General features: G+C 37.4%; 1 protein-coding gene across 1 annotated transcript in view; it reads right to left on the reverse strand.

Moving 5' to 3' along the window:
* Positions 1-24,924, reverse strand: part of DNAJC1 (DnaJ heat shock protein family (Hsp40) member C1) — a 191,537-nt gene that overhangs the window by 84,481 nt on the left and 82,132 nt on the right. Inside the window, exons 7-8 of the mRNA XM_069547412.1 lie at positions 18,297-18,387; positions 5,789-5,952 (exon numbers count right to left, since the gene is read on the reverse strand). Of these exons, the coding sequence (XP_069403513.1) occupies positions 5,789-5,952; positions 18,297-18,387 (255 nt within the window). The remainder of the gene's footprint in view (positions 1-5,788; positions 5,953-18,296; positions 18,388-24,924) is intronic.

Genomic DNA, 24,924 nt, shown 5'->3' on the forward strand with positions numbered 1-24,924 from the left:
CTTAGGGTTCTTATGAGAGTTAAATGAGAAACTTGATGTACAGTAGAACACGGGACAATATCTGACATAAGATGTAAAGGAAGATGATGATAATGATAAAATCCTCTCTCCATTACATGATTTTAAAGCAATATTTTTTGAGAGCTTACAGACACAGTACTGAAAACTACTCTGAATATATACTAGACAAAACAAAAACGAGTTACAGAGATAATCAGAGAAGCTCTTGAACAAAGTTAACTTTCTTAATACAACAACATAGAGGTCAACTAGGACATATCTTTCTCTTCATTTGTTTTCCACTAATAAAAGGACAAAAGAAAAATTTAAATGTAGATGAAAACTTTGAAAATGACAGGAAGATCCAAAAGAAGGATGGAATAAAAGGAAAACTTTTTGTTTTGGGGTTTCTCGGTTTACAAAATGTTTTAACATACTCTAAGGTAGAAAGATAATTTCACACTTTTTGTATGGTGTTAAGTAATAAGAAAATGAAAATCCATATGATATAGGTAATAAACAGTGATGCTAAAACTAGAACTTAGGTCTTCAAATTTAAGAATCCAGTATTTTGTGTCCCACTCTCCCTATTATTATGGTCTCGCAGCAGAAGTGACCATGGTAAATTACTTTGGACACTTGATCAATTCACCAAGTATCTACTGAAAGTATAATGTGTGCCCATTTCTATGGTCAGTTCAAAGAAACAATAGGTAAAAATTCTAATGAAAAGATAATACAGCTTTGAAACAAAGGACTTCAGGAAATGAAATGTTTTATCACACAAATCTACACACAAAAAGCTCCTGTATGACTTCTTTTTAACTACTTACATATGCAGTGACCTTATTTACAAATGTCACTTTCTCAGGTATTAGGAGTTAGGGCTTCACATACAAATTTTGGGGAACAAAACACAAAACACAAAATACAGGATATAAAACAGATGAAATAAAGGGTCAAAGATCATTTTATTGTCTGAGAAGTATCAATAGGAACTCATGCAAGACTGTACTAAGATGCATACTGAATACTGTATATTATCCACAAAAGGAAGAACAAAAGAGGGTATGACACCAAGAGAGAAATGGAAATTAAAAATTAATCCAAAAGAAAGCAAGAGAGGAAACAGATAAAGAGGGACAAGGTGAAAGTGAGCCTGAAGATGATAAATTTGAATCCCAAAGTATTAGTAATTATAATTATACTAAACATAAATGAATTAAATGAACATTCCAAATTTCTAAAACTGTAAATTTAAATAATAAAAAAATTTATATAAACTGAAGGTAGTAACAGAAAGATACCTGAAAAACACCTATCTTTTAGGAAAATAAACATGTCAAAGAGGAATTCACAAGGAAAATTAGACTGTTTTGAATTGAATGAAATGAATACATGCCATCAAAATTTGTGGGATACAGCTAAACTACAAATATATAAATATATTAAAAATACAAACTAAAAAGCTCTACATTTAAGTAATCCAGTGTTCAAAAAAAACTTATACTATTAATACTAAGAAGGAAGTTCTCCAATCGATGACCTAGCATCCACCTTAAGAAACTAGAAAAAGAGTAAATTAAACCTCAAGTAAGTAGAAGAAAAAATTAATAGCAGAAAATCAATGAAACCAAAAGCTGATTTCTAAAGAAAAATCAGTAAAATGGATATACTTCTAGAGACCCTGGCCAAAAATAAAACAGAGGGCACAAATGACCAATATGATAAACTAAAGATATCACTACAGATAGTAAAATGATAATAAAGTAATATTATAAAAAACTTATGCCAGTATATTCAACAACTTAGGTGAAATAATCAAACCTGTTCAAAGACACAAACTGCCAAAGCTACCTAAACAAAAAAACTGATGCAATTCCACACAAACGCTTGTAGAAAAAAGGAACATTTCCCAATGCATTCTATGAAGCCACTATCAACCTGATATGAAAAGCACAGAAAAATACTGAAATATAACAAAATTATAGACCTATCCCACATGAAAGCTACTATGACTAATAATTAAGTGTAGCAAAGTTATAGGATAAAAGGTTAACATACAAAAAACAATAGTATTTCCATATACTCACATCAGAAACTGAAATTAAAAATATAATTTGGAATAGTATAAAATATGAAATATTTAGGGATAAATTTGACCAAATATGTTCTTAAGAGAAATTAAAGAAGATGCAGATAAGAGTTATATACCATGTGGATCAAAAGACTCAATATTTTTATGATGTCAGATTCTCCCCAAATTTATCTATAGATCAATTCAACTGCAATATAAATTCCAACAGAATCTTTTGTACAAATTGACAACTTGAATCTAAATTTATTATAAAGAAATGCAAATAACTAGAATAGTCAATACTATCTTGAAAAGAAGAAAACAGTTGGAGGATTTCTACTTTCTGATTTCAAGGCTTATTACATAGCTTATTGTCAATACAAATTGTACTGGTATAAATATAGATATACAGATTAACAGAAGAGAGAGCCCAGTAATAAACCAACACACATATGGTCAATTATAATATTTTCAACAAAGGTCTCATGGCAACTGAATTCAAAAAGGACAATCTTTTAAACAAACAGGGCTAGAAGAATGGGTAGCTAAACAGTAAAATATCAATAAATCTGTGTGTGTCTGTGTGTGTGTACACACCTGAATGCGCATCTCACACTATATACAAAAATTAACTTGAAATCTCACAGACCTAAAGTAAGAGCTACAGTAGTGAAACTTCTAAATGGAAACATGGAAGAAACCCTAATTTTGGGTTTGGTAAAGATTTCTTATTCTGTTGTTGTTGCTGATTAGTTGCTAAGTCGTGTCCAAGTCTTTTGTGACTCCATGCATTGTAGCCTGCCAGGCCCTTCTCTTCTGTCCATGGGATTTCTCAGGCAAGAATACTGAGCGGGCTGCGATTTCCTTCTCCAGGGGATCTTCACGACCCAGGGACTGAAACCCGGGTCTCCTGAGTTGCAGGCTGATTCTTCACTGCCTGAGCCATCAGGGAAGCCCTACAGATTTCTTAATTAGGACAGTAAAATAAACTAGTACAAAGGAAAACATTTAATAAACTGAACATCTGAATTTAAGACTTTTGCTCTTCAAAAGACACTACTACTAAAATAAAAAGCAAGTTATAAACAAGAAGATATCTGCAAAATACATAGGTGACAAAGGTATTTTATATATAGAGAGAGAACTTTAAACTCAATCATAAGACAATCATGGGCTGTAGATCTGAAGAGACACTTCATAAAAGAAGATATTCTAATGGCAAATAAACAGATAAAAAGATGTTCAGCATTATTAACCATTAGAGAATTGAAAATGAGAATCACAATGAGATAGTCCTGCACATCAACTAGAATGGCTAAAATTAAAAACACCACTAACACCAAAGGTGGCCGAAACGTGGAGCCACTGCAACGCTTCCACATCAGTGGTGGGAGCGTAAAATTTACCACCTCTCTGGAACAGAGTTTGGCAACTTCAGTTTACTACATGGCATTTACCCAAGGGAAATGAAGGCATAACTCCACACAAACATGTACACAATAAATCTTCATAGAAGACTTATTTATAATGGCCAGAAACAAATAAAATTTCCATCAACTAATAAATAAATTTTAAAAACTGTAGTGTGCCCGTACACTAGACTATTACTCAGCACTAAAAAGAGAAAACTGTAGAAACATGAACATGGATAAATCTCAAATAGAGTGTGTACTATATGTTCCTATAGAAATAACATGTTAGATCATGCAAACTAACCCACTATGGATTATTCAGTTCAGTTCAGTCCAGTCACTCAGTCGTGTCCAACTCTTTGCGACCCCAGGGACTGCAGCAAGCCAGTCTTCCCTGTCCTGGATTATTATTCAATATAAATAATTATTAGTCAGTGATAAAAAGAAAATCTACTGATACACTCAAACACTTGGAGGGATTTTTAAGAGCATATTATGAATTGGAGGGATTTTAAGGGTATATTATGAATTTTAAAAAAAGTCAATCTGAGCACCTAAATCTATAACTATTAAAAAAATAAAGGGATAAGCAGACAGCAATGCAATACAGACAAGAATGTAATACATTCCATCAAAAAGCAGCAGATACGCATTCTTCTCACGTACACATGGATCTCCACAACAGATCATACGTTAGCCCACAAAACAACTCTTAGATTTATTTAAGACTGAAATCAAATCATATTCTTTTCCTACTACATTGGTACTGACATTAGAAATCAATTACAAGAAGAAAACAAACATCACAAATGTATGATGATTAAGCATAAGATCATCTGAATAGACGTAAATGATAGAACTGGACAAAAACTTTCATTTTTGGTAAAAACTCTCAACAAAGTTGTGTATAGAGGGAATGCACCAAAACACAATAAAGGCCACATGTGACAAGCCCAAAGCTAACATCATACTCAACACATGAAAAGATGCTCAACATCACTAATCAATAAGGAAATACAAATCAAAACCACGATAAGATATCATCTCTCACTAGTCAGAATGGCTATTATAAAAAATACAAGAAATAACAAGCGTTGGCAGGGATATGAGGAAAAGGGAAAGCTTGTGCACTGTTGGTGGAAATGTATATTGGTCCAACCCACTGTGGAAAACAGTACAGAGTTTCCTCCAAAAATTAAAAATAGAACCAAATGATCTAGAAGTTCCACTTCTGGGTGTTTATCTGAAGAAAATGAAAACACTAATCTGAAAAGATATATGCACCTCAATGTTTGTTGTAGACTATTTACAATAGCCAAGATATGGAAAGAACTTAAGTGTCCACTGATGGCTGAATGGATATAGAAAATGTGACACACACACAGACACACACACACACACACACACACACACACAGGAATATTATGCAGCCATAAAAATAAGGGAATCTTGCCATTTGTGACAATATGGATGGACCTTAACAGCATTATACTATGTAAAACAAATCATATGGAGAAAGACAAATACCACATGATCTCACTTTTCTAGAAGAATCTTAACAAAAACAAACAAACCCCCCCAAAACTAATAAGCTTAAGAAAATGAGAACAGACTGGTTTTTAAAAGAGGTAGGGCTGTGGCAGTGAGGAGCAGGTGAACTGGATGAAAGGGTCAGTCATAGGGATGGGAAGTCAGTTATAGGGATGCAGTGGCACACTGATTATACTTAATAATGGTGAACTGCATATCTTAAAGCTGCTAGGAGAGTAAATCTTAAAAGGTTACCAAAAAAATTTTGTAAACATATACAGTGATTGATGTTAACTACACTTACTGTGGTGGACTTGACCCAGTGTTGACAAGAATGTAAAGTAACTGAAGTTTTCAATCCTGCTGCTGAGCTAGAAATTGATACAGATGTTAAAAAAAAAAAAATATATATATATGAATTATTTACTTGTTGACCCTGTGACTTAATACACTAGTGTATAAAGGCTTTAACTTGGTTTGCCATGAGATAGTTTACTGAGCTCTATATCTGTTAATATATTTTATGTACTTTTCAGTATGTGTTTTACTCAGAGCAAAATTCAAAAAACTTACCTGTTTGTGGAATTCCCTGGTGATCCAGTGGCTCAGACTTCATGCTCCCAAAGCAGGTGGCCTGGATTGGATCCACGGTCAAGGAACTAGATCCCACATGCCACGACTAAGAGTTCTCATGCCGCGGCTAAAGATCCCACAAGCCGCAACTAAGACCCGACACAGACAAACAAATAAATATATATTTTAAATTTACCTGTTTTTTCTGTGTTCTGTTCCTGTTTTCTAACCAGTCATCCATTTGCTCCTCAATTTCTTCTATAGAAGTTCCATGATCATAAGATTGAATATATGTACTTTCTAAAGGCATATATACAGGAAATTCAGGTTTTGGTTTTTTTATTTTAACTTTCTTCTGTTCTAAAAAAAAAAGGTTAAAAGCACCAATTAAAAAAATAATAAAAAGAACTAAAATTTTATTCATAGACCTTATCTTGAAAGAATATATATATTGCTCTTTCATAAAAATACAATTGCTTTACTTATATCAGCTTTAAGTTTTATTGTGCATTATCCATGCCATTGTTTTAAAATAAAACTCACAGATGTTGATGACAGATGATTATTATATAATCCCCATATCAATTTGTGTGTATCTTTAGTTTTCAAAGTATTGTTCACGAAACACTTCATTTAGCCATAGTGCAAAGGGCCTGGGCATTAGTATTTTAATCCTACCTTTAACCTAAGAGCTGCATACTACAGGGCAAGTAACTTAACCCTTAGAACAAGTGTCCATTTTCATTCTGTAAAAGGGAGTTAAATCTAACCTCATAAAGTTGATGTGAGGAAAATTATATATACCCTACCACTCCAGTACTCTTGCCTGGAAAATCCCATGGATGGAGGAGCCTGGTAGGCTGCAGTCCATGGGGTCACTAAGAGTCGGACATGACTGAGCAACTTCACTTTCACTTTTCACTTTTATGCATTGGAGAAGGAAATGGCAACCCACTCCAGTGTTCTTGCCTGGAGAATCCTAGGGGCGAGGGAGCCTGGTGGGCTGCCGTCTATGGGGTTGCAGAGTCGGACACGACTAAAGCGACTTAGCAGCAGCAGCAACACATTACTTGGCAGAAAACTAGCTCGTAAGGGTATACATCCATCTTTTCAATATTTTACAAATGCAAAATATAATCTGGAAGCATCAAGGGTAGTTATCAATAGATGATTATCAGTTTATCAACTAGCCTCTCCATTAAATCCCTTTTTGATTAGCACTGACACTGAGAAGCAACTCTACTCTTAGTCACTACTGTCAAACTCATCCATCCTGAGAACCACATCTTCCCCATCCTGTGTATGTGTATGTATATGTGTTTACATACACTATAATACCAACATAATAAAATTAATATGATGTTGGCATATGAAGAGACAAATTCCTAGAACAGATTAGAGAATTCATAAATATTTCAGTTCAGTGGAAGAAGGATTTAATAAATGTTGCTGGCACAAATGAATATCCATTTGAAAGAAAAGTGGACACAATCTTACAATGTATACCAAAAATAAATCACAGTTGCATAAGAGACTTAAATTTAAAAACCAAAACAATGAAAATATTGAAAAAGAAACCTAAAAACTAACCATACTATTTAAAGGAAGCATAAATCTTAACTAAGACCGAATATGCAGATGACACCACCCTTATGGCAGAAAGTGAAGAGGAGCTAAAAAGCCCCTTGATGAAAGTGAAAGAGGAGAGTAAAAAGTTGGCTTAAAGCTCAACATTCAGAAAACGAAGATCATGGCATCTGGTCCCATCACTTCATGGCAAATAGATGGGGAAAGAGTAGAAACAGTGTCAGACTTTATTTTGGGGGGCTCCAAAATCACTGCAGATGGTGACTGCAGCCATGAAATTCAAAGACGCTTACTCCTTGGAAGAAAAGTTATGACCAACCTAGATAGCATATTCAAAAGCAGAGACATTACTTTGCTGACTAAGGTCCATCTAGTCAAGGCTATGGTTTTTCTTGTCGTCATGTATGGATGTGAGAGTTGGACTGTGAAGAAGGCTGAGTGCTGAAGAATTGATGCTTTTGAACTGTGGTGTTGGAGAAGACTCTTGAGAGTCCCTTGGACTGCAAGGAGATCCAACCAGTCCATTCTAAAGGAGATCAACCCTGGGATTTCTTTGGAAGGAATGATGCTGAAGCTGAAGCTCCAGTACTTTGGCCACCTCATGCGAAGAGTTGACTCATTGGAAAAGACTCTGATGCTGGGAGGGATTGGGGGCAGGAGGAGAAGGGGATGACCCAGGATGAGATGGCTGGATGGCATCACGGACTCGATGGACGTGAGTCTGAGTGAACTCTGGGTGATGGTGATGGACAGGGAGGCCTGGCGTGCTGCAATTCATGGGGTCGCAAAGAGTTGGACACAACTGAGCGACTGAACTGAACTGAACTGAAGACTGAAAACCCAGATGCTACAAAGATAAAAGAATAAACAAATCAAGAGAGAACAGATTTGGAAAGATAATCTACAATTCAGAGTACAAACAGAAGATATGCATATATAGAATACATAAAGAGATCTCATTACCTGACAGGATAAGCAGCCTAATAGAAAAAAATGGCCAAAAAATAAAAAGTGTATTAAGAATACAGTGTTATGGGAACAGTTCTACTTTAAAAGGTTGTTACCATATCTAGAAATTACATGGTATTGAGTACCATATTTTATCCTATACTGCATCAGTACCTGTGTATATCCAAACTTTTCAAATGGTGACTTAAAAAAAACCCTGATACTGTAAAAGGAAATTAGTAACTTAAATGACATGAGACTAATTTAAAGGTATAAAAATATAACTCAAAATGGATCAATGACCTAAGTGTAAGATCTAAAACTCTGATTTCTTTAATATGACACCAAAGGCACAACAATGAAAGAAAACAGAATTAGACTTCATGAAAATTTTAAAATTTTGTGTATCAAAAGATATCAATAGAGTAAAAAGGCAACCCATATAATGAGAGAAAATATTTGTAAATCATATATCTGATAAGGGATTATATACTGAATATACAGAAAACTCCTAAAACTCAACAATCAATCTGATTCAAAATTGGGTACAGGACTTGAATAGTCATTTCTCCAAACACTTATTAGGATGGCTACAAGAAACACACACACACACCCCAACCAGAAAATAAATGGCTACAAGAAACACACACACCAGAAAATAAAAACCACTGGCAAGGATACAGAGAAACTGGAACTTTGTACAATGTTGGTAAGAATGTAAAATTGTACAGTACTATGGAAAATAGTACAGCAGCTCCTAAAAAAAGTAAAGATAGAATTGTCACCAGTTCAGTTCAGTTGCTCAGTCGTGTCTGACTCTTTGTGACCCCATGAATCGCAGCACGCCGTGCCTCCCTGTCCATCACCAACTCCCGGAGTTCACTCAGATTCACGTCCATCGAGTCCGTGATGCCATCCAGCCATCTCATCCTCTGTTGTCCCCTTCTCCTCCTGCCCCCAATCCCTCCCAGCATCAGAGTCTTTTCCAATGAGTCAACTCTTCGCATGAGGTGGCCAAAGTACTGGAGTTTCAGCTTTAGCATCACTCCTTCCAAAGAAATCCCAGGGTTGATCTCCTTCAGAATGGACTGGTTGAATCTCCTTGCAGTCCAAGGGACTCTCAAGAGTCTTCTCCAACACCACAGTTCAAAAGCATCAATTCTTCAGCACTCAGCCTTCTTCACAGTCCAACTTTCACATCCATACATGACCACAGGAAAAACCATAGCCTTGACTAGATGGACCTTAGTCAGCAAAGTAATGTCTCTGCTTTTGAATATGCTATCTAGGTTGGTCATAACTTTTCTTCCAAGGAATAAGCGTCTTTTAATTGTCACATGATCCAGCAATTCCACTTCTGGATATATATCCAAAAGAACTGAAACCAGGGGCTCAAAGAGATATTTGTTCACCCAAGTTCACACCAGAATTATTCACAATAGCTAAAAACTGGAAGCAACCCAAGTGTTTAATGACAAATGAATGGATAAACAAAATGTGGTATACACATAAAACAGAATATTATATAAGGTACAGAGTTTTTATTTGGTCATGTTTCCAGATGTACTGGAGTTAGTGATTTGTTATGTTACCTTTTCATAAGTTATCTCAGAGAGGAGTCTCCCATTCATGAGCATCCTATCAAAGGAAAAATGTTCTAACCCATTGGGATTACATCTGCCCTGTCTCCTTTGTCCTCTTCTCCCCAGTCCCTGAATCAACTTAAAAATCAGCACTAGCATCTCTTTTCCTCATGAGCCTGAGTTTTCTATAGAAATCTGTCTTCCATTACCTTAGGGAAGGTGAATGCTTTCCTGTCTTGCCACCCTAAAGAGGCAAATTCTACCATGTTCTTACTGTCCCCTTGACAACCCTACTTGGGCCCATCACTGGGGTATGGAGTGGGGACCACAAAGCCAGAAGGAAAACATAATGTTTGGAACAATTGTTTCTTCAGATAAAAAAAAATACTTCTTAGAAAAGAAGGATTTTGATTACTTGATTTTGCTTTTGTTCTTAACTTATGTAAGTACAGAGGGAAAAAAAGGGAAATATTGAGTTTTCCTTCTACCGTTGATCCCCTCTTTGTCTAAATTTTAACCTTTCAATCAATTGCTTTATAGAATTACTCATTTTTTTTCCATTCACAATATGGGTTTTCATTATAGTACTCAGAACTCACATCTATTAACTTAGATTAAAACTGAGAATGTATAAAATATTAACACTGAAAAAAACCTTATATCAATACATATTCAATTTATTTACAGCAAAAACATAAAGTTGATTACAAGCTTGTAGTAAAGAAAATGCTCAAAAATTTCCAAATAGATCACATTTTTTCCCATAAAGACTTCCTAAAAGAAAGATACATATTTATTTTCATTACCCTTTTCAGACTTCCCCCCTCTAAAACACCATTTTAGTAAGACTACCATACCCCACTCCATGTAACTCTGGTGTAGCCCTCAGAGGACACTGCACACACAGTCTCAGCAGTAAAGCAGAAGACTTGAGGGCAGATTAGCAATTAGGTCATGAAAAACAGGCAGCATAAAACAGCTATTGCTAATCTGCATGAGATGCATTTACTCAATTAGGCAGATGGAAATGTTATTATGAACTCAGTATTCCAGTGATGGTCTTTAAAATTAAGAAGGATGGGGGCAAATGAAATGCACACTGGGGGATTTGGGGCCTTTATGTATTAGTTCTAAAGTATACAGTGTAGAACACTGTAATGAAGTTAACAAAATTAATTAAAAGATTCTTTCCATGTAACCATGAGAGATGACATTTAAAAATACATGACAGTTTTTGACATTATTAACAGCAATATGACTGTTCTTTAACTTTGTTAATGTTGATATCTTCACCTTTTCTATTAATAAATTTACTATTGAACTGATACAAAAACATGAGCAACAAAAGTCTTATTACTCAGAGTTTAGGATGAGTATTGTTTTTAATAAGCTTTCTGGCATTTAGTTTCATCATTTTCAGTTTGAAGAAACCATAACCTGGTAATGAATTTTCAAACTTTTTAAAAAATGAATCAATTTTATTTGGAGGCTAATTACTTTACAATATTGTAGTGGTTTTTGCCATATATTGACATGAATCAGCCATGGGTAATTTTCAAACTTTTCAGAAGACCATCACACATTTTTTCTGGCATAAAGAGAATTTTCAGATAATCACCTATTTTAAAATTATGTTTCTTATATAATATTTTAATTAAACAATAACAAATTACTATAACAAATGTCATATGATACCACTCACACTTCAGTCACTCAGTCATGTCAAACTCTTTGCGACCCCATGAATTTCAGCACACCATGCCTCCCTGTTCATCACCAACTCCCAGGGTTCACTCAAACTCACATCCATCGAGTCAGTATTGCCATCCAGCCATCTCATCCTCTGTTGTCCCCTTTTCCTCCTGCCTCCAATCCCTCCCAGCATCAGAGTCTTTTCCAATGAGTCAACTCTTTGCATGAAAAAAGCCATCTCATCCTCTGTTGTCCCCTTTTCCTCCTGCTTCCAATCCCTCCCAGCATCAGAGTCTTTTCCAATGAGTCAACTCTTTGCATGAAGTGGCCAGAGTACTGGAGTTTCAGCTTTAGCATCATTCCTTCCAAAGAACACCCAGGGCTGATCTCCTTTAGAATGGACTGGTTGGATCTCCTTGCAGTCCAAAGGACTCTCAAGAGTCTTCTCTAACACCACAGTTCAAAAGCATCAATTCTTTGACGCTCAGCTTTCTTCACAGTCCAACTCTCACATCCATACATGACCACAGGAAAAACCACAGCCTTGACTAAACAGACCTTTGTTGGCAAAGTAATGTCTCTGCTTTTGAATATGCTATCTAGGTTGGTCATAACTTTTCTTCCAAGGAGTAAGCGTCTTTTAATTTCATGGCTGTAGTCACCATCTGCAGTGATTTTGGAGCCCCCCAAAATAAAGTCTGCCACTGTTTCCCCATCTATTTCCCATGAAGTGATGGGACTGGATGCCATGATTCGTTTTCTGAATGTTGAGCTTTAAGCCAACTTTTTTACTCTCCTCTTTCACTTTCATCAAGAGGCTTTTTAGCTCCTCTTCACTTTCTGCCATAAGGGTGGTGTCATCTGCATATCTGAGGTTATTGATATTTCTCCCGGCAATCTTGAATCCAGCTTGTGATTCTTCCAGTCCAGTGCTTCTCATCATGTACTCTGCATATAAGTTAAATAAGCACAGTGACAATATACAGCCTGACATACTCGTTTTCCTATTTGGAACCAGTCTGTTGTTCCATGTCCAGTTCTAACTGTTGCTTCCTGACCTGCATACAGGTTTCTCAAGAGGCAGGTCAGGTGGTCTGGTATTCCCATCTCTTTCAGAATTGTCCACAGTTTAATGTGATCCACACAGTCAAAGGTTTTGGCATAGTCAATAAAGCAGAAATAGATGTTTTACTGGAACTCTCTTGCTTTTTCTATGATCCAGCAGATGTTGGCCATTTGATCTCTGGTTCCTCTGCCTTTTCTAAAACCAGCTTGAACATCAGGAAGTTCACGGTTCACGTATTGCTGAAGCCTGGCTTGGAGAATTTTGAACATTACTTTACTAGCATGTGAGATGAGTGCAATTGTGCGGTAGTTTGAGCATTCTTTGGCATTGCCTTTCTTTGGGATCGGAATAAAAACTGATCTTGTTCAGTCCAGTGGCCACTGCTGAGTTTTCCAAATTTGCTGGCATACTGAGTGCAGCACTTTCACAGCATCACCTCTCAGGATTTGAAACAGCTCAACTGGAATTCCATCACCTCCACTAGCTTTGTTCGTAGTGATGCTTTCTAAGGCCCACTTGACTTCACATTGCAGGACGTCTAGCTCTAGGTGAGTGATCATACCATTGTGATTATCTGGCTTGTGAAGATCTTTTTTGTACAGTTCTTCTGTGTATTCCTGCCACCTCTTAATATCTTCTGCTTCTGTTAGGTCCATACTATATCTTTCCTTTATCGAGCCCATCTTTGCATGAAATGTTCCCTTGGTATCTCTAATTTTCCCAAAGAGATCTCTAGTCTTTCCCATTCTGTTGTTTTCCTCTATTTCTTTGCATTGATCACTGAGGAAGGCATTCCTATCTCTTCTTGCTATTCTTTGGAACTCTGCATTCAGATGCTTATATCTTTCCTTTTCTCCTTTGCTTTTCGCTTCTCTTCTTTTCACAGCTATTTGTAAGGCCTCCCCAGATGCACGGGCACAGGAGGGCCTAGAGGAGCTACTCCACGTTCAAGGTCAGGAGGAGCGGCGGTGAGGAGATACCCCTCATCTAAGGTAGGGAGCAGAGGCTGCGCTTTGCTGGAGCAGCCGTGAAGAGATACCACATGTCCAAGGTAAGAGAAACCCAAGTCAGATGGTAGGTGTTCCAAGAGGGCATCAGAGGGCAGACACATGAAACCATACTCAATGGCGGGTCCTGGTGGAGAGGTCTGACAGAATGTGGTCCACTGGAGAAGGGAATGGCAAACCACTTCCGTATTCTTGCCTTGAGAACCCCGTGAACAGTATGACAAGGCAAAATGATAGGATACTGAAAGAGGAACTCCCCAGGTCAGTAGGTGCCCAATATGCTACTGGAGATCAGTGGAGAAATAACTCCAGAAAGAATGAAGGGATGGAGCCAAAGCAAAAACAATACCCGGTTGTGGATGTGACTGGTGATAGAAGCAAGGTCTGATGCTGTAAAGAGCAATATTGCATAGGAACCTGGAATGTCAGGTCCATGAATCAAGGCAAATTGGAAGTGGTCAAACAGGAGATGGCAAGAGTGAACATCAACATTCTAGGAATCAGCGAACTAAAATGGACTGGAATGGGTGAATTTAACTCAGACGACCATTACTACTGCAGGCAGGAATCCCTTAGAAAAACTGGAGTAGTCATCATGGTCAACGAAACAGTCCGAAATGCAGTACTTGGATGCAATCTCAAAAATGACAGGATGATCTCTGTTCGTTTCCAAGACAAACCATTCCATATCACAGTAATCCAAGTCTATGCCCCAACCAGTAATGCTGAAGAAGCTGAAGTTGAATGGTTCTATGAAGACCTACAAGACCTTTTAGAAGTAACACCCAAAAAAGATGTCCTTTTCATTATAGGGGACTGGAATGCAAAAGTAGGAAGTCAAGAAACACCTGGAGTAATAGGCAAATTTGGCCTTGGAATACGGAATGAAGCATGGCAAAGGCTAATAGAATTTTGCCAAGAGAACACACTGGTCATAGGAAACACCCTCTTCCAACAACACAAGAGAAGACTCTACACATGGACATCACCAGATGGTCAACACCGAAATCAGACTGATTATATTCTTTGCAGCCAAAGATGGAGAAGCTCTATACAGTCAGCAAAAACAAGACCAGGAGCTGACTGTGGCTCAGATCATGAGCTCCTTTTTGCCAAATTCAGACTTAATTGAAGAAAGTAGGGAAAACCACTAGACCATTCAGGTATGACCTAAATCAAATCCCTTATGATACCACTTATATGTGGTATCTAAAAAATGATACAAATGAACTTTTTTACAAAACAGAAATAGACTCACAGAGAACAAACTTACAGTTACACAGGGGAAAAAAGAGGAGGGATATATTTGGTCTTTGAGATGAACATATTATATATAACATTACATAGAAGGTGGATAGCCAACAACGACCTACCATAATGACACAAGGGACTGTATTAAATACCTTCCAATAACCTATAATGGAAAAGAATCTGAAAGAGTATATATATAGCTGAATCACTCTGCTGCATACCTGAAACACTGTAAATCAACTTTATTTCATTTTAAAAATTTTAAAAGGAAAGCATTATTAAATCTGCATGAGAACTGCTGGCAAATTCTTAGGGAGAACAGAAGTCTTTGAACAATTCTAGAAAAACAGTCATGAAAACATGACTATGAAAGCAATGAAATTAGTGTATTCAAACTGCCTCCACAGCTAAATTTTGGTTTAATTTGACATTCTTCTCTTCCTGTAAATGTGGCTTCCCTTCACCTCCACTTTTTGACTAGTCTTAAAAGGCATGTATGGATGTTTGAGTTGGACTGTGAAGAAAGCTGAGTGCCGAAGAATTGATGCTTTTGAACTGTGGTATTGGAGAAGACTCTTGGGAGTCCCTTGGACTGCAAGGAGATCTAACCAGTTCATCTTAAAGGAGATCAGTCCTGGGTGTTCATTGGAAGGACTGATGCTGAGGCTGAAACTCCAATAATTTGGCCACCTCATGCAAAGAGTTGACTCCTTGGAAAAGACCCTGATGCTGGGAGAGATTGGGGCCAGGAGGAGAAGGGGACGAGAGAGAATGAGATGGCTGGATGGCATCACCGACTCGATGGACATGAGTTTGAGTGATGGGAGTTGGTGATGGACAGGGAGGCCTGGCGTGCTGTGATTCATGGGGTCGCAAAGAGTCTGACGACTGAGCAACTGAACTGAACTGAAAAGGCTTAGAAAAATTTTATGTAATAATTTTACTTAAAAATAACAATTATATAAAGTTACATTTAAAGTTTCATTTATTCATGGATTTAATTAACATTGTTTCAAAAATTGCTGTAGTACTAGTTTCTGTTTCAATCTTTGGTTTTATTATTCAGTCACTAAGTCATGTCCAGCTCTTTGCCACCCCATGGACTGCAGCACACCAGTTTTCCCTGTCCTTCACGATCTCCTGGAGTTTGCTCAGACACATGTCCATTGGGTCAGGGATGCCATCCAACCATCTCATCCTCCGCCACCCCTTCTCCTCTCGCCTTCAGTGTTTCCCAGCATCAGGGTCTTTTCCAATGAGCCGGCTCTTTGCATCAGGTGGCAAAGTACTGGAGCTTCAGCTCAGCATCAGTCCTTCCAATGAAGATTCATGACTGATTTTCTTTAGGATTGAATGGTTTGATCTCCTTTCTGTCCAAGGGACTCTCAAGAGTCTTCTCCAGCACCACAGTTCAAAAGCATCAATTCTTCAGCGCTCAGTCTTCTTTATAATCCAACTCCCACAACTGCACATGACTACTATAAGAACCACAGCTTTCACTATATGGACCTTTACTGGTAAAGTGATATCTCTGCCTCTTAATATGCTCTCTGGGTTTGTCATAGCTTTTCTTCCAAGGAGGAACGTCTTTTAATTTTGTGGTTGCAGTCACCATCCACAGTGATTTTGGAGCCCAAGAAAATAAAGACTGTCCCTATTTCCACTTTTCCCCCATATATTTGCCATGAAGTAATGGGACCAGAAGCTATGATCTTAATTTTTTGAATGTTGAGTTTTAAGCCAGCTTTTTCATTCTCCTCTTTCATTAAGAGGCTCTCTAGTTCCTCTTCATTTTCTGCTATTAAAGTGGTATCATATACATATCTGAGGTTGCTGATATTTCTCCTGGCAATCTTAATTCCAGCTTGTGTTTCATTCAGCCCGGCACTTTGCATGATGTACTCTGCATGTAAGTTAAATGAGCAGGGTGACAATATACAGCCTTGACGCACTCCTTTCCCAATTTTGAACCAGCCCATTGTTCTATGTCTGGTTCTTAACTGCTGCCTCGTCCTGCATGCAGGTTTCTTCGGAGACAGATATGGTGGCCTGGTATTTCCATCTCTTTTAAGAATTTTCCACAGTTTGTTGTGATCCACACAGTCAAAGGCTTTGACATATCAAATAAAGCAGAAGTAAATTTTGGGGGGCAATTTTCTTGCTTTTTCTATGATCCAATGGATGTTGGCAATTTGGTCTCTGATTCCTCTACCTTTTGTAAATCCAGCTTGCATCTCTGGATATATTAATATAGCAGAAATAATCATTTGTTCACCCTTACTCTTCAAAACATGCATCAGTCAATCTTAATATGTAATCCTCTAGCATCCTAAACCTCCCCCTCTTAAACAGAGTCTGCTTTAAACAGTTATACAGTTTACCTGAATATTATATTGTATTTGTTGAAACTTTTTTTAAAAATTTTTATTGGAGTACGCTGCTGCTGCTGCTAAGTTGCTTCAGTTGTGTCCGACTCTGTGTGACCCCAAAGACTGCACCCCACCAGGCTCCCCCATCCCTGGGATTCTCCAGGCAAGAACACTGGAGTGGGTTGCCATTTCCTTCTCCAATGCATGAAAAGTGAAAAGTGAAAGTGAAGTCGCTCAGTCGTGTCTGACTCTTCGCGACCCCATGGACTGCAGCCTACCAGGCTCCTCCATCCATGGGATTTTCCAGGCAAGAGTACTGGAGTGGGGTGCCATTGCCTTCTCCGAAATTAATGTTGAGTAGTATTAAATGCTCTGGATAAAAATAAAACCATGTTAAAAAAATAAAACATTATAAAAGGGAGAATGCGTGGGAAGGATGTAGATGTAGAAACTTAGAATGACCAGAGCTGGGAAAATACCTTCTTTAACAGTATGTTAAACTCTTCCTAAAATCAGCAAGAACTGTCTCTAGTGTTTGGTGGAAGTCATCAACATACTGATACTTTAGTCAAGGTTTTTCATGTTATATAACAATAACACAAATGAAACAAAGACTTTCAAAACAAAAATCATTGACATTTTCAGGCTTACAGCAAGTTGGTGATCCACATTAAATATTAATGACAACTGCAGCACTGGAGTGTTTAAGGACTTTCTAGGTTTTAGATGCCTCCAGATTAAAGGGGGCTTTCCTGGTGGCTCGGACAGTGAAGAGTATGCCTGCAATGCAGGAGACCCAGGTTCAGTCTCCAGGTCAGGAAGATCCCCTGGAGAAGGGAACAGCTACCTATTCCAGCATTCTTGCCTGGAGAATCCCATGAACGAGGAACCTGGTGGGCTGTGATCCATGGGGTCACAGAAAGTCAGACACAACTGAGCAACTAAGCACACAAACATAAAGATGAAAGGAACTATATGACTCCATGATAATTTTATTCTTCCTTCTGATACTGAGTTGTGGGTGGTTCAGAAATTACTAATATAGTATTTTGCACATGTAGTACATTAAGTGCAAGTAAGTCTAGAGAGTAGCAGAAAGCACAGAAAATTTAATTATTACTGAATTTAAGGAAAAATCCAAATTTAAATAATCAGTTTTATATAATATAGCTAATATAGTAAGACAATGTTTAAAACTCACTTTGAAGGGTTTCAAGTTCAGCTCTTGTCAATTCATCTTCCTTTTCCTTCAATCTTGTTTCTTTATATTTAGCATAAAACTGCCCAGCATCCTGAAAAAAGAAGTTACAAATAAATTAACATAAAAGTCAGTTTCCTTTGATGGTATTTTCCACATAACTTCAATTTAAAGCAGCATATTCATTTAATAAGTAGTTTTCCTCTGTGTTTATGTTTTCAAATTTAATGATGAAGAGGAGAAATAGAATAAGCAGTTCTCTATGATTTGTCTCTCTCAGAGAACTAACGAAAGCCAGAAATTATATGAGTGTATTAAATATGTTTAAGTAAGGCCTTTTCTCTCAGAAACGTAAAGGAGGTATTCTCTTCCTGTTTTTTTTCTATTGCATATTTTCTCAATACTGTGTGTGGACAGAAATCAGAAAAAAACACTTGCTAAACTGAATTATTTGATAGTACAGTAAATTATATTATTGTGACAAAGTACAAACAGTATTTTCATATTAGTCCAACTCCAAAAGATTTTCAAAATCACTATATGCAAGTCTGATTATGAAACATCTATGGCCACGTCGATACAAGTGAAAGACGCCACTCCATTGAGAGCTGAGGATTGAGAACACATACTGTCTGCAAATACTTAGGTGTCAAGACACAACGGCTAAAGTCTTTAGGAGGGGCATTTACGATAGGTGAGACTTTGGCAGAGTACCAAAAAAACGACTACGCCTTCAATAATCACAGACATGGAAATAAACAAGTTGGTGTTCCCGGCATATGAAGCTCCTAACAGTGAAAAAAGCAAAACCAGATTATTTTTCAACACCTCTTGACTCAAACTTCTTTATTCTATAACAGTACTTCAAGCTGCCAAGCTACACTGTGCTATGCGTCTATGTCTTTCTATATGCTTTGCCTTCTAACTAGAGTATTTTGCTCCCCTATCTTTTTTCTTAAGAACTCCTATTCATCCTTGAAAACCCTATTCAAGCATCACTCCTCTTGTGCAAATCTTTCTGATCTTCCCTGGAACACTAATCCTTTCCTGTATACTGCTTCTGTATTTAAACTTATCTCTATGGTTGCTTGTATTGCAGTATTCTCTCCTAGAAAATGAGAAATTTGAGACAAGGGAACTTGCATGCTCAGAGCATAGTATCTAGAATCCAGAAGGCACTCAATAAATAAGTGTTTTTGAACTGAACTAGATTGAAAGACATGAGAAATTTGTAATGAAAGAAATGAAAGAGCTTGATGACTGACTGGTATGGAATAAGAAAAGGAGAGATACCAAGGATAACTCTAGGGTAACATTCCCAGACTCTGTGATTCCTAGAGCAGATAAATTATAGACCCTTCTGACAGGGTTTTATTTCTGCAGGAAGTGAAGGAATAAACTCAATCCTTGGTCTACCACAATTCAAATGGAAATGCATCAACACTTAAACCACAGAATGGGATTCTCTCTTTTCAGCCATGCCTATCCAAATTAAAGCTTTCTCCTGGGGTCTTCGAAGGCCCCATAGATGTCATACACCTGACTTACTCAACCTCCCATGCCCATATGTACTTTAAATTTCAACAGAGGTTCAGGTTAAGAATTTACAGTCCTTTAACATTCCCTGCACCCTCAGAAAGATTGTTCAGTTTTTTTCCCCATAAGACAGCTCTAATAGCACTTAGTTGCCTTTATTCGAAACAATCATTAGATTGTATTATGACAGCTGTCATATCAGTCTGCATTAATTAAAAAAAACATCAAACTGGTGAATTTTTGTGTAGTCATTTTAGTATTGAAGATGGAAGGAGAAAAGCAACATTTGTTGCATATTAGGGTTTATTATTTCAAGAGAGGTAAAAATGCAACTGAAATGCAAAAAAAAAAAAGATTTGTACAATGAATGGAGAAGGTGCTGTGACTGATCGAATATGTCAGAAATGGTTTGTGAAGTTTCATGCCGGAGATTTCTTACAGGACGATGCTCCACAGTCAGGTAGACCAGTTGAAGTTGACAGTGATCACATCAAGACATTAATTGAGAACATCAATACTGTACCACGCAGGACACAGCCGACCTACTCAAAATATCCAAATCAAGTGCTGAAAATCATTTGTACTAGCTTGGCTATGTTAATGAATTTGATGTTTGGGAGCCACACAAGTTAAGCAAAGAAAACCTTGACTATATTTCTGCATGTGATTCTGTACTGAAACGTAACAAAGACATTTCATTTTTAAAACAACTTGTGACAGGCAATTAAAAGTGGATACCGTTCAATCATTTGGAACAGAAGAGACTGTAATAAGTGACGAGCCATCACCAACTACACCAAATTCCATTCTTCATCCAAAGAAAGTAATGTGTATATGGTGGGATTGGAAGGGAGTCCTCTATTATGAGCTCCTTTCAGAAAACCAAATGATTAATCCAACAAGTACTGCACTCAGACCAACTGAAGGCAGCACTGGACAAAAAGTGTCTGGAATTAGTCAACAGAAAATGCATAATATTCCATCAGGATACAGAAGATTACATGTTTCTTTGAATAACAGGAAAAAACTGTTACAGCTTAGCTAGGAAGTTCTGATTCATCCGCTGTTTTCACCAGACATTGTACCTTCAGATATCCATTTATTTTGATCTTTAAAAATTCACTTAAGGGAAAAAATTTATATTCCCTGGAAGACTCGAAAAGGCACCTGGAACAGCTTTTTGCTCAAAAAGATAAGAAGTTTTGAGAAGATGGAATCATGAAGTTGCCTGAAAAAATGGCAGAATGTAGTGGAACACACTGCTTAGTTCTTAGCGAAAATGAAAAATGTGTCTTTTTACTTAAAAAGCAAAAGTCCTTTATGGCCAACCCAATATGTAAAGAGAGAGTAGTGCTCACACAATGTTCTATTTGTTTCCCCACATTTCCTTATTCTCTTGAGATTACATGGGATTATGGGGCTAGTTCTGGGCAGGCTATGGTTAGAAATATGCATCACTTCAAACCAAATACCAAAAAAGGCTATGCAAACCTCCAGTTCTCACTCCTGCCATAGAGAGCAAGGAGGCCACAGGCCCTAGATGCATTCAGCCAAAAGATGGCGAAGACATCATTATTCTGAGTCCCTATGTGGCAAGTTAGAGCAGCACGTCTCCTTACGATACGTAAGTGGAAGACACTGGAAGCAAAGTTCAAGTCACTGGAATTTTAAGATAATCTGCACCTTACCATAGTCTATCCTGGTTGATATAAATAGCAAGTGCTATAGAGTTAGTATAGAGAATATACAATGGGAAATTTTCAGTTGGCCTGGTCAGGAAAGGCTCCATAATGATGGTAATTTAGCTAAACTGTGAAGATATAGTATTCCCAAGGTTAGCTAGCTATGAGATGGAAGAGATCCCTTATTACAAACCTTTCTTTTTAACATTATTGAAACGTATCTAAGTGATAAAAATACCATGCTGAACTGGCATTGCTCGTCATGTTTTACTTTTCCTTCTCCATATAAACTTTAAAATATTAAACCATCCAAAAAAAAAATAATCTTAGGAAAGAAGCAGGTTAAATTCAGAGTGGCACGAGCAGGAAAACAGTGCCCCCGTGGAAGAGCCCTGCTCAGGCGCTCAGTCGTGTGTGGCTCTTCGCGACCCTGTGGAGTGCAGCCCACCAGGCGCCTCTGTCCACGGGATTTTCCAGGCAAGGATACTGGAGTGGGGTGCCATTTCCCCCTCCAGGAAGAACTCTGAAGAGAGGTAGGTGCAAGAAGGATGGAGGACACTCCATCGCTCTTTGACTGTGTGACAGCACGTATCTCTTGTTTGAAGCTTACATATAACCTTCAACATAGCAGAATATCGTTTAAGTGCAGTTTTGAAAATTTGCCCACAAATTCAACTACTCTATTATTAAATTTTGTTCTCCAACTGACTGATACTATAATCTCAGAATTACATGTAATGTGTAATTATGTACAATGTAGAAAATTACTTCCCTGGTGGCTCAGACAGTAAACAGTTTGCCTGCAATGTGGCAGACCCAGGTTCAATCCCTGGGTCGGGAAGATCCCCTGAGAAGGGACTGGCAACCCACTCCAGTATTCTTGCCTGGAGAATCCCATGGACAGAGGAGCCTGGTGGGCTAGAGTCCATGGGGTCGCAGAGAGTCATGTCCAACTCTGAAGTGACTTAGCATGCACATAATCTCAAGAGTTACATGTAATATGTAATTACATAAAATATATAAAATTACAGTGAAGAGTATAAGAAAACTTCTAAATTTCATACTTTGAATAAGAATCAGTTTTTCTTTGTCCTGAACTATAATAATACTAAGTTCACAAGAGTAATAAAAATAAAACAGAAAACAAGAAGCTCTGTTTTCCTGTGCCTCAGTTGGTATATTCTAAGAGACAGAAGGGCCACAGTGACTTTTCCATTTGCGCTAACAGACAGAAGAGACCACAGAAGCCATCTATTCAGCCCCAACTCAATGCAAGAATCCTCTAGAAGTTTTATAAAAATTACAATCTGCCTCAATATCCGTACAGAGAATGTAAGATCAGATAGCTTACTAGCAGACCATGAGACTAGTTACAAGCTAACTATCCAGCAGCAGAAAAAACTTAGCCTTTCTTAGCTTTTATATTTCTTTTTTTTTATGGTACTGGCACAAAGACAGAAATATAGATCAATGGAACAAAATAGAAAGCCCAGAGATAAATCCACACACCTATGGACACCTTATCTTTGACAAAGGAGGCAAGAATATACAATGGAGTAAAGACAATCTCTTTAACAAGTGGTGCTGGGAAAACTGGTCAACCACTTGTAAAAGAATGAAACTAGATCACTTTCTAACACCACACACAAAAATAAACTCAAAATGGATTAAAGATCTAAACGTAAGACCAGAAACTATAAAACTCCTAGAGGAGAACATAGGCAAAACACTCTCCGACATAAATCACAGCAGGATCCTCTATGATCCACCTCCCAGAATTCTGGAAATAAAAGCAAAAATAAACAAATGGGATCTAATTAAAATTAAAAGCTTCTGCTTTTATATTTCTTATATTTTAAATTTATTTTCCTCTGCTTTAAGATTCATTTCTACCATGTACTAATTGTGTCACTTTGGGCAAACGGTCTCACCAATCAGAGTCTTAAGTATTTTTTCAGCTATAAAATATGGATGAGGCCGTGTGTCTCTAACATCCTACCTAACATTTTGTGGTTTGAAAATCTTTTCTACGTAACTCTACTTTATATTCTGTCTTTGGACCTCTGAATAATTGCATCTTATGGCCTCTTTTCAGAGGGTGGAAGGAATGGAATCTTTGTTATGTTGTGAGGTCTCTCCAATTCTCCTGTATCCCTTTGTCCTTCTGTAGCAGTAGTTTCAGACTTATAAAAATTCAGATGAGTTTTCCCTAACTTTTTCACTGGTTTATGTATTCTCTATGTAAAGTGTGCTTGTCTGCAAAATTTTTCAAAAAGTTCTAAGAATACTAAAAGAGTAAGCTTCCTTATCCCTTGGAAAATCTGTGTTTAACTTTGAGCAGAAGGGCAGGCAACTAAGCTTGCTGCAAATGCCTCCTAGTCTTTTAGAAGCTTTTCCTCCTGCTAATTAGCTGTGAATGTTTTGTTTATTTGGTTTCTGTCCCAGCAAGCAGAAGCAAAGGGGTTAGAATGAAGGGCCATGACTGTAGAGAGGGCAACCCCTGGGCTTGTCCAGAGCTGTTTCCATGGAAGAAGCTTCTTGGGAGGGAGGAGGTCTCCCTTTATAAATAGCTGTATAAAGTACAGTATTCCCTTTACTCTCAGGCAACTTTCAATTTAAGGTAAAAGTCACAGTACCACAGAGAAGATTCTTCTGTTTTCTCAGCCACTGCTTCTCAGAAGCCCATAAATCCTGATGGGGTGGACATATGCACACTGGGAATTTTCTACAATAACTTCTAGTCTGTGTTCATATAAGATCAACTTGGTAGTGAGAAAAGACGGGGGACCAGGACTTAATGATGAGAAAAATGAACAATTTTAGGCAATGAACTCCTAAAGGAGTTGCATGTTTTATAGATGATGTTACTGAGAAATGTAACATAGCAGGTAGAGAGCAATTTAAATGGTGAATTCCTAGAAACATCAAACAAACAAGCAAGCAAATAAATTCTGAATACTTAAGATCGTTCCACCTCAGAAAAGGTAGAGAACTACAAACTGATTTAGACTGGTAATTTGTAACTACTTGGGATATTTGGTACTTACTGATTTGTATGAGAAATCGGTGGTGTTAGCAATCTAAATTTTTAATGGGCCTAATATAAATGAAGCTCCAACACAAACAGCCAGTTAAACTGAAAATATGCACACAGCACTGGTTATATTTCATCAGTTTTTGCTACTCACATTGCTATGAATATGTTTCAGAATATCTATGATCAAATAAAAAACATCTAAGGGCATTTTGAAGGTTAGAAAATTTTCTTGGGGTTACAGGCTGAATACAGTCCACATGGAAGACTGGTTTAGTCAGATTCCAAGAGATTGTGTGGTCCCTTCTGTTCTGTGACAACACAGACTGGGAAGATACGGAGGGTCACTAGGGCTATACTTTTAATGTTAAAATTTAAT

This window comes from Ovis canadensis, chromosome 13, assembly GCF_042477335.2.
Source record: "Ovis canadensis isolate MfBH-ARS-UI-01 breed Bighorn chromosome 13, ARS-UI_OviCan_v2, whole genome shotgun sequence".
Classification (NCBI taxonomy): domain Eukaryota; kingdom Metazoa; phylum Chordata; class Mammalia; order Artiodactyla; family Bovidae; genus Ovis; species Ovis canadensis.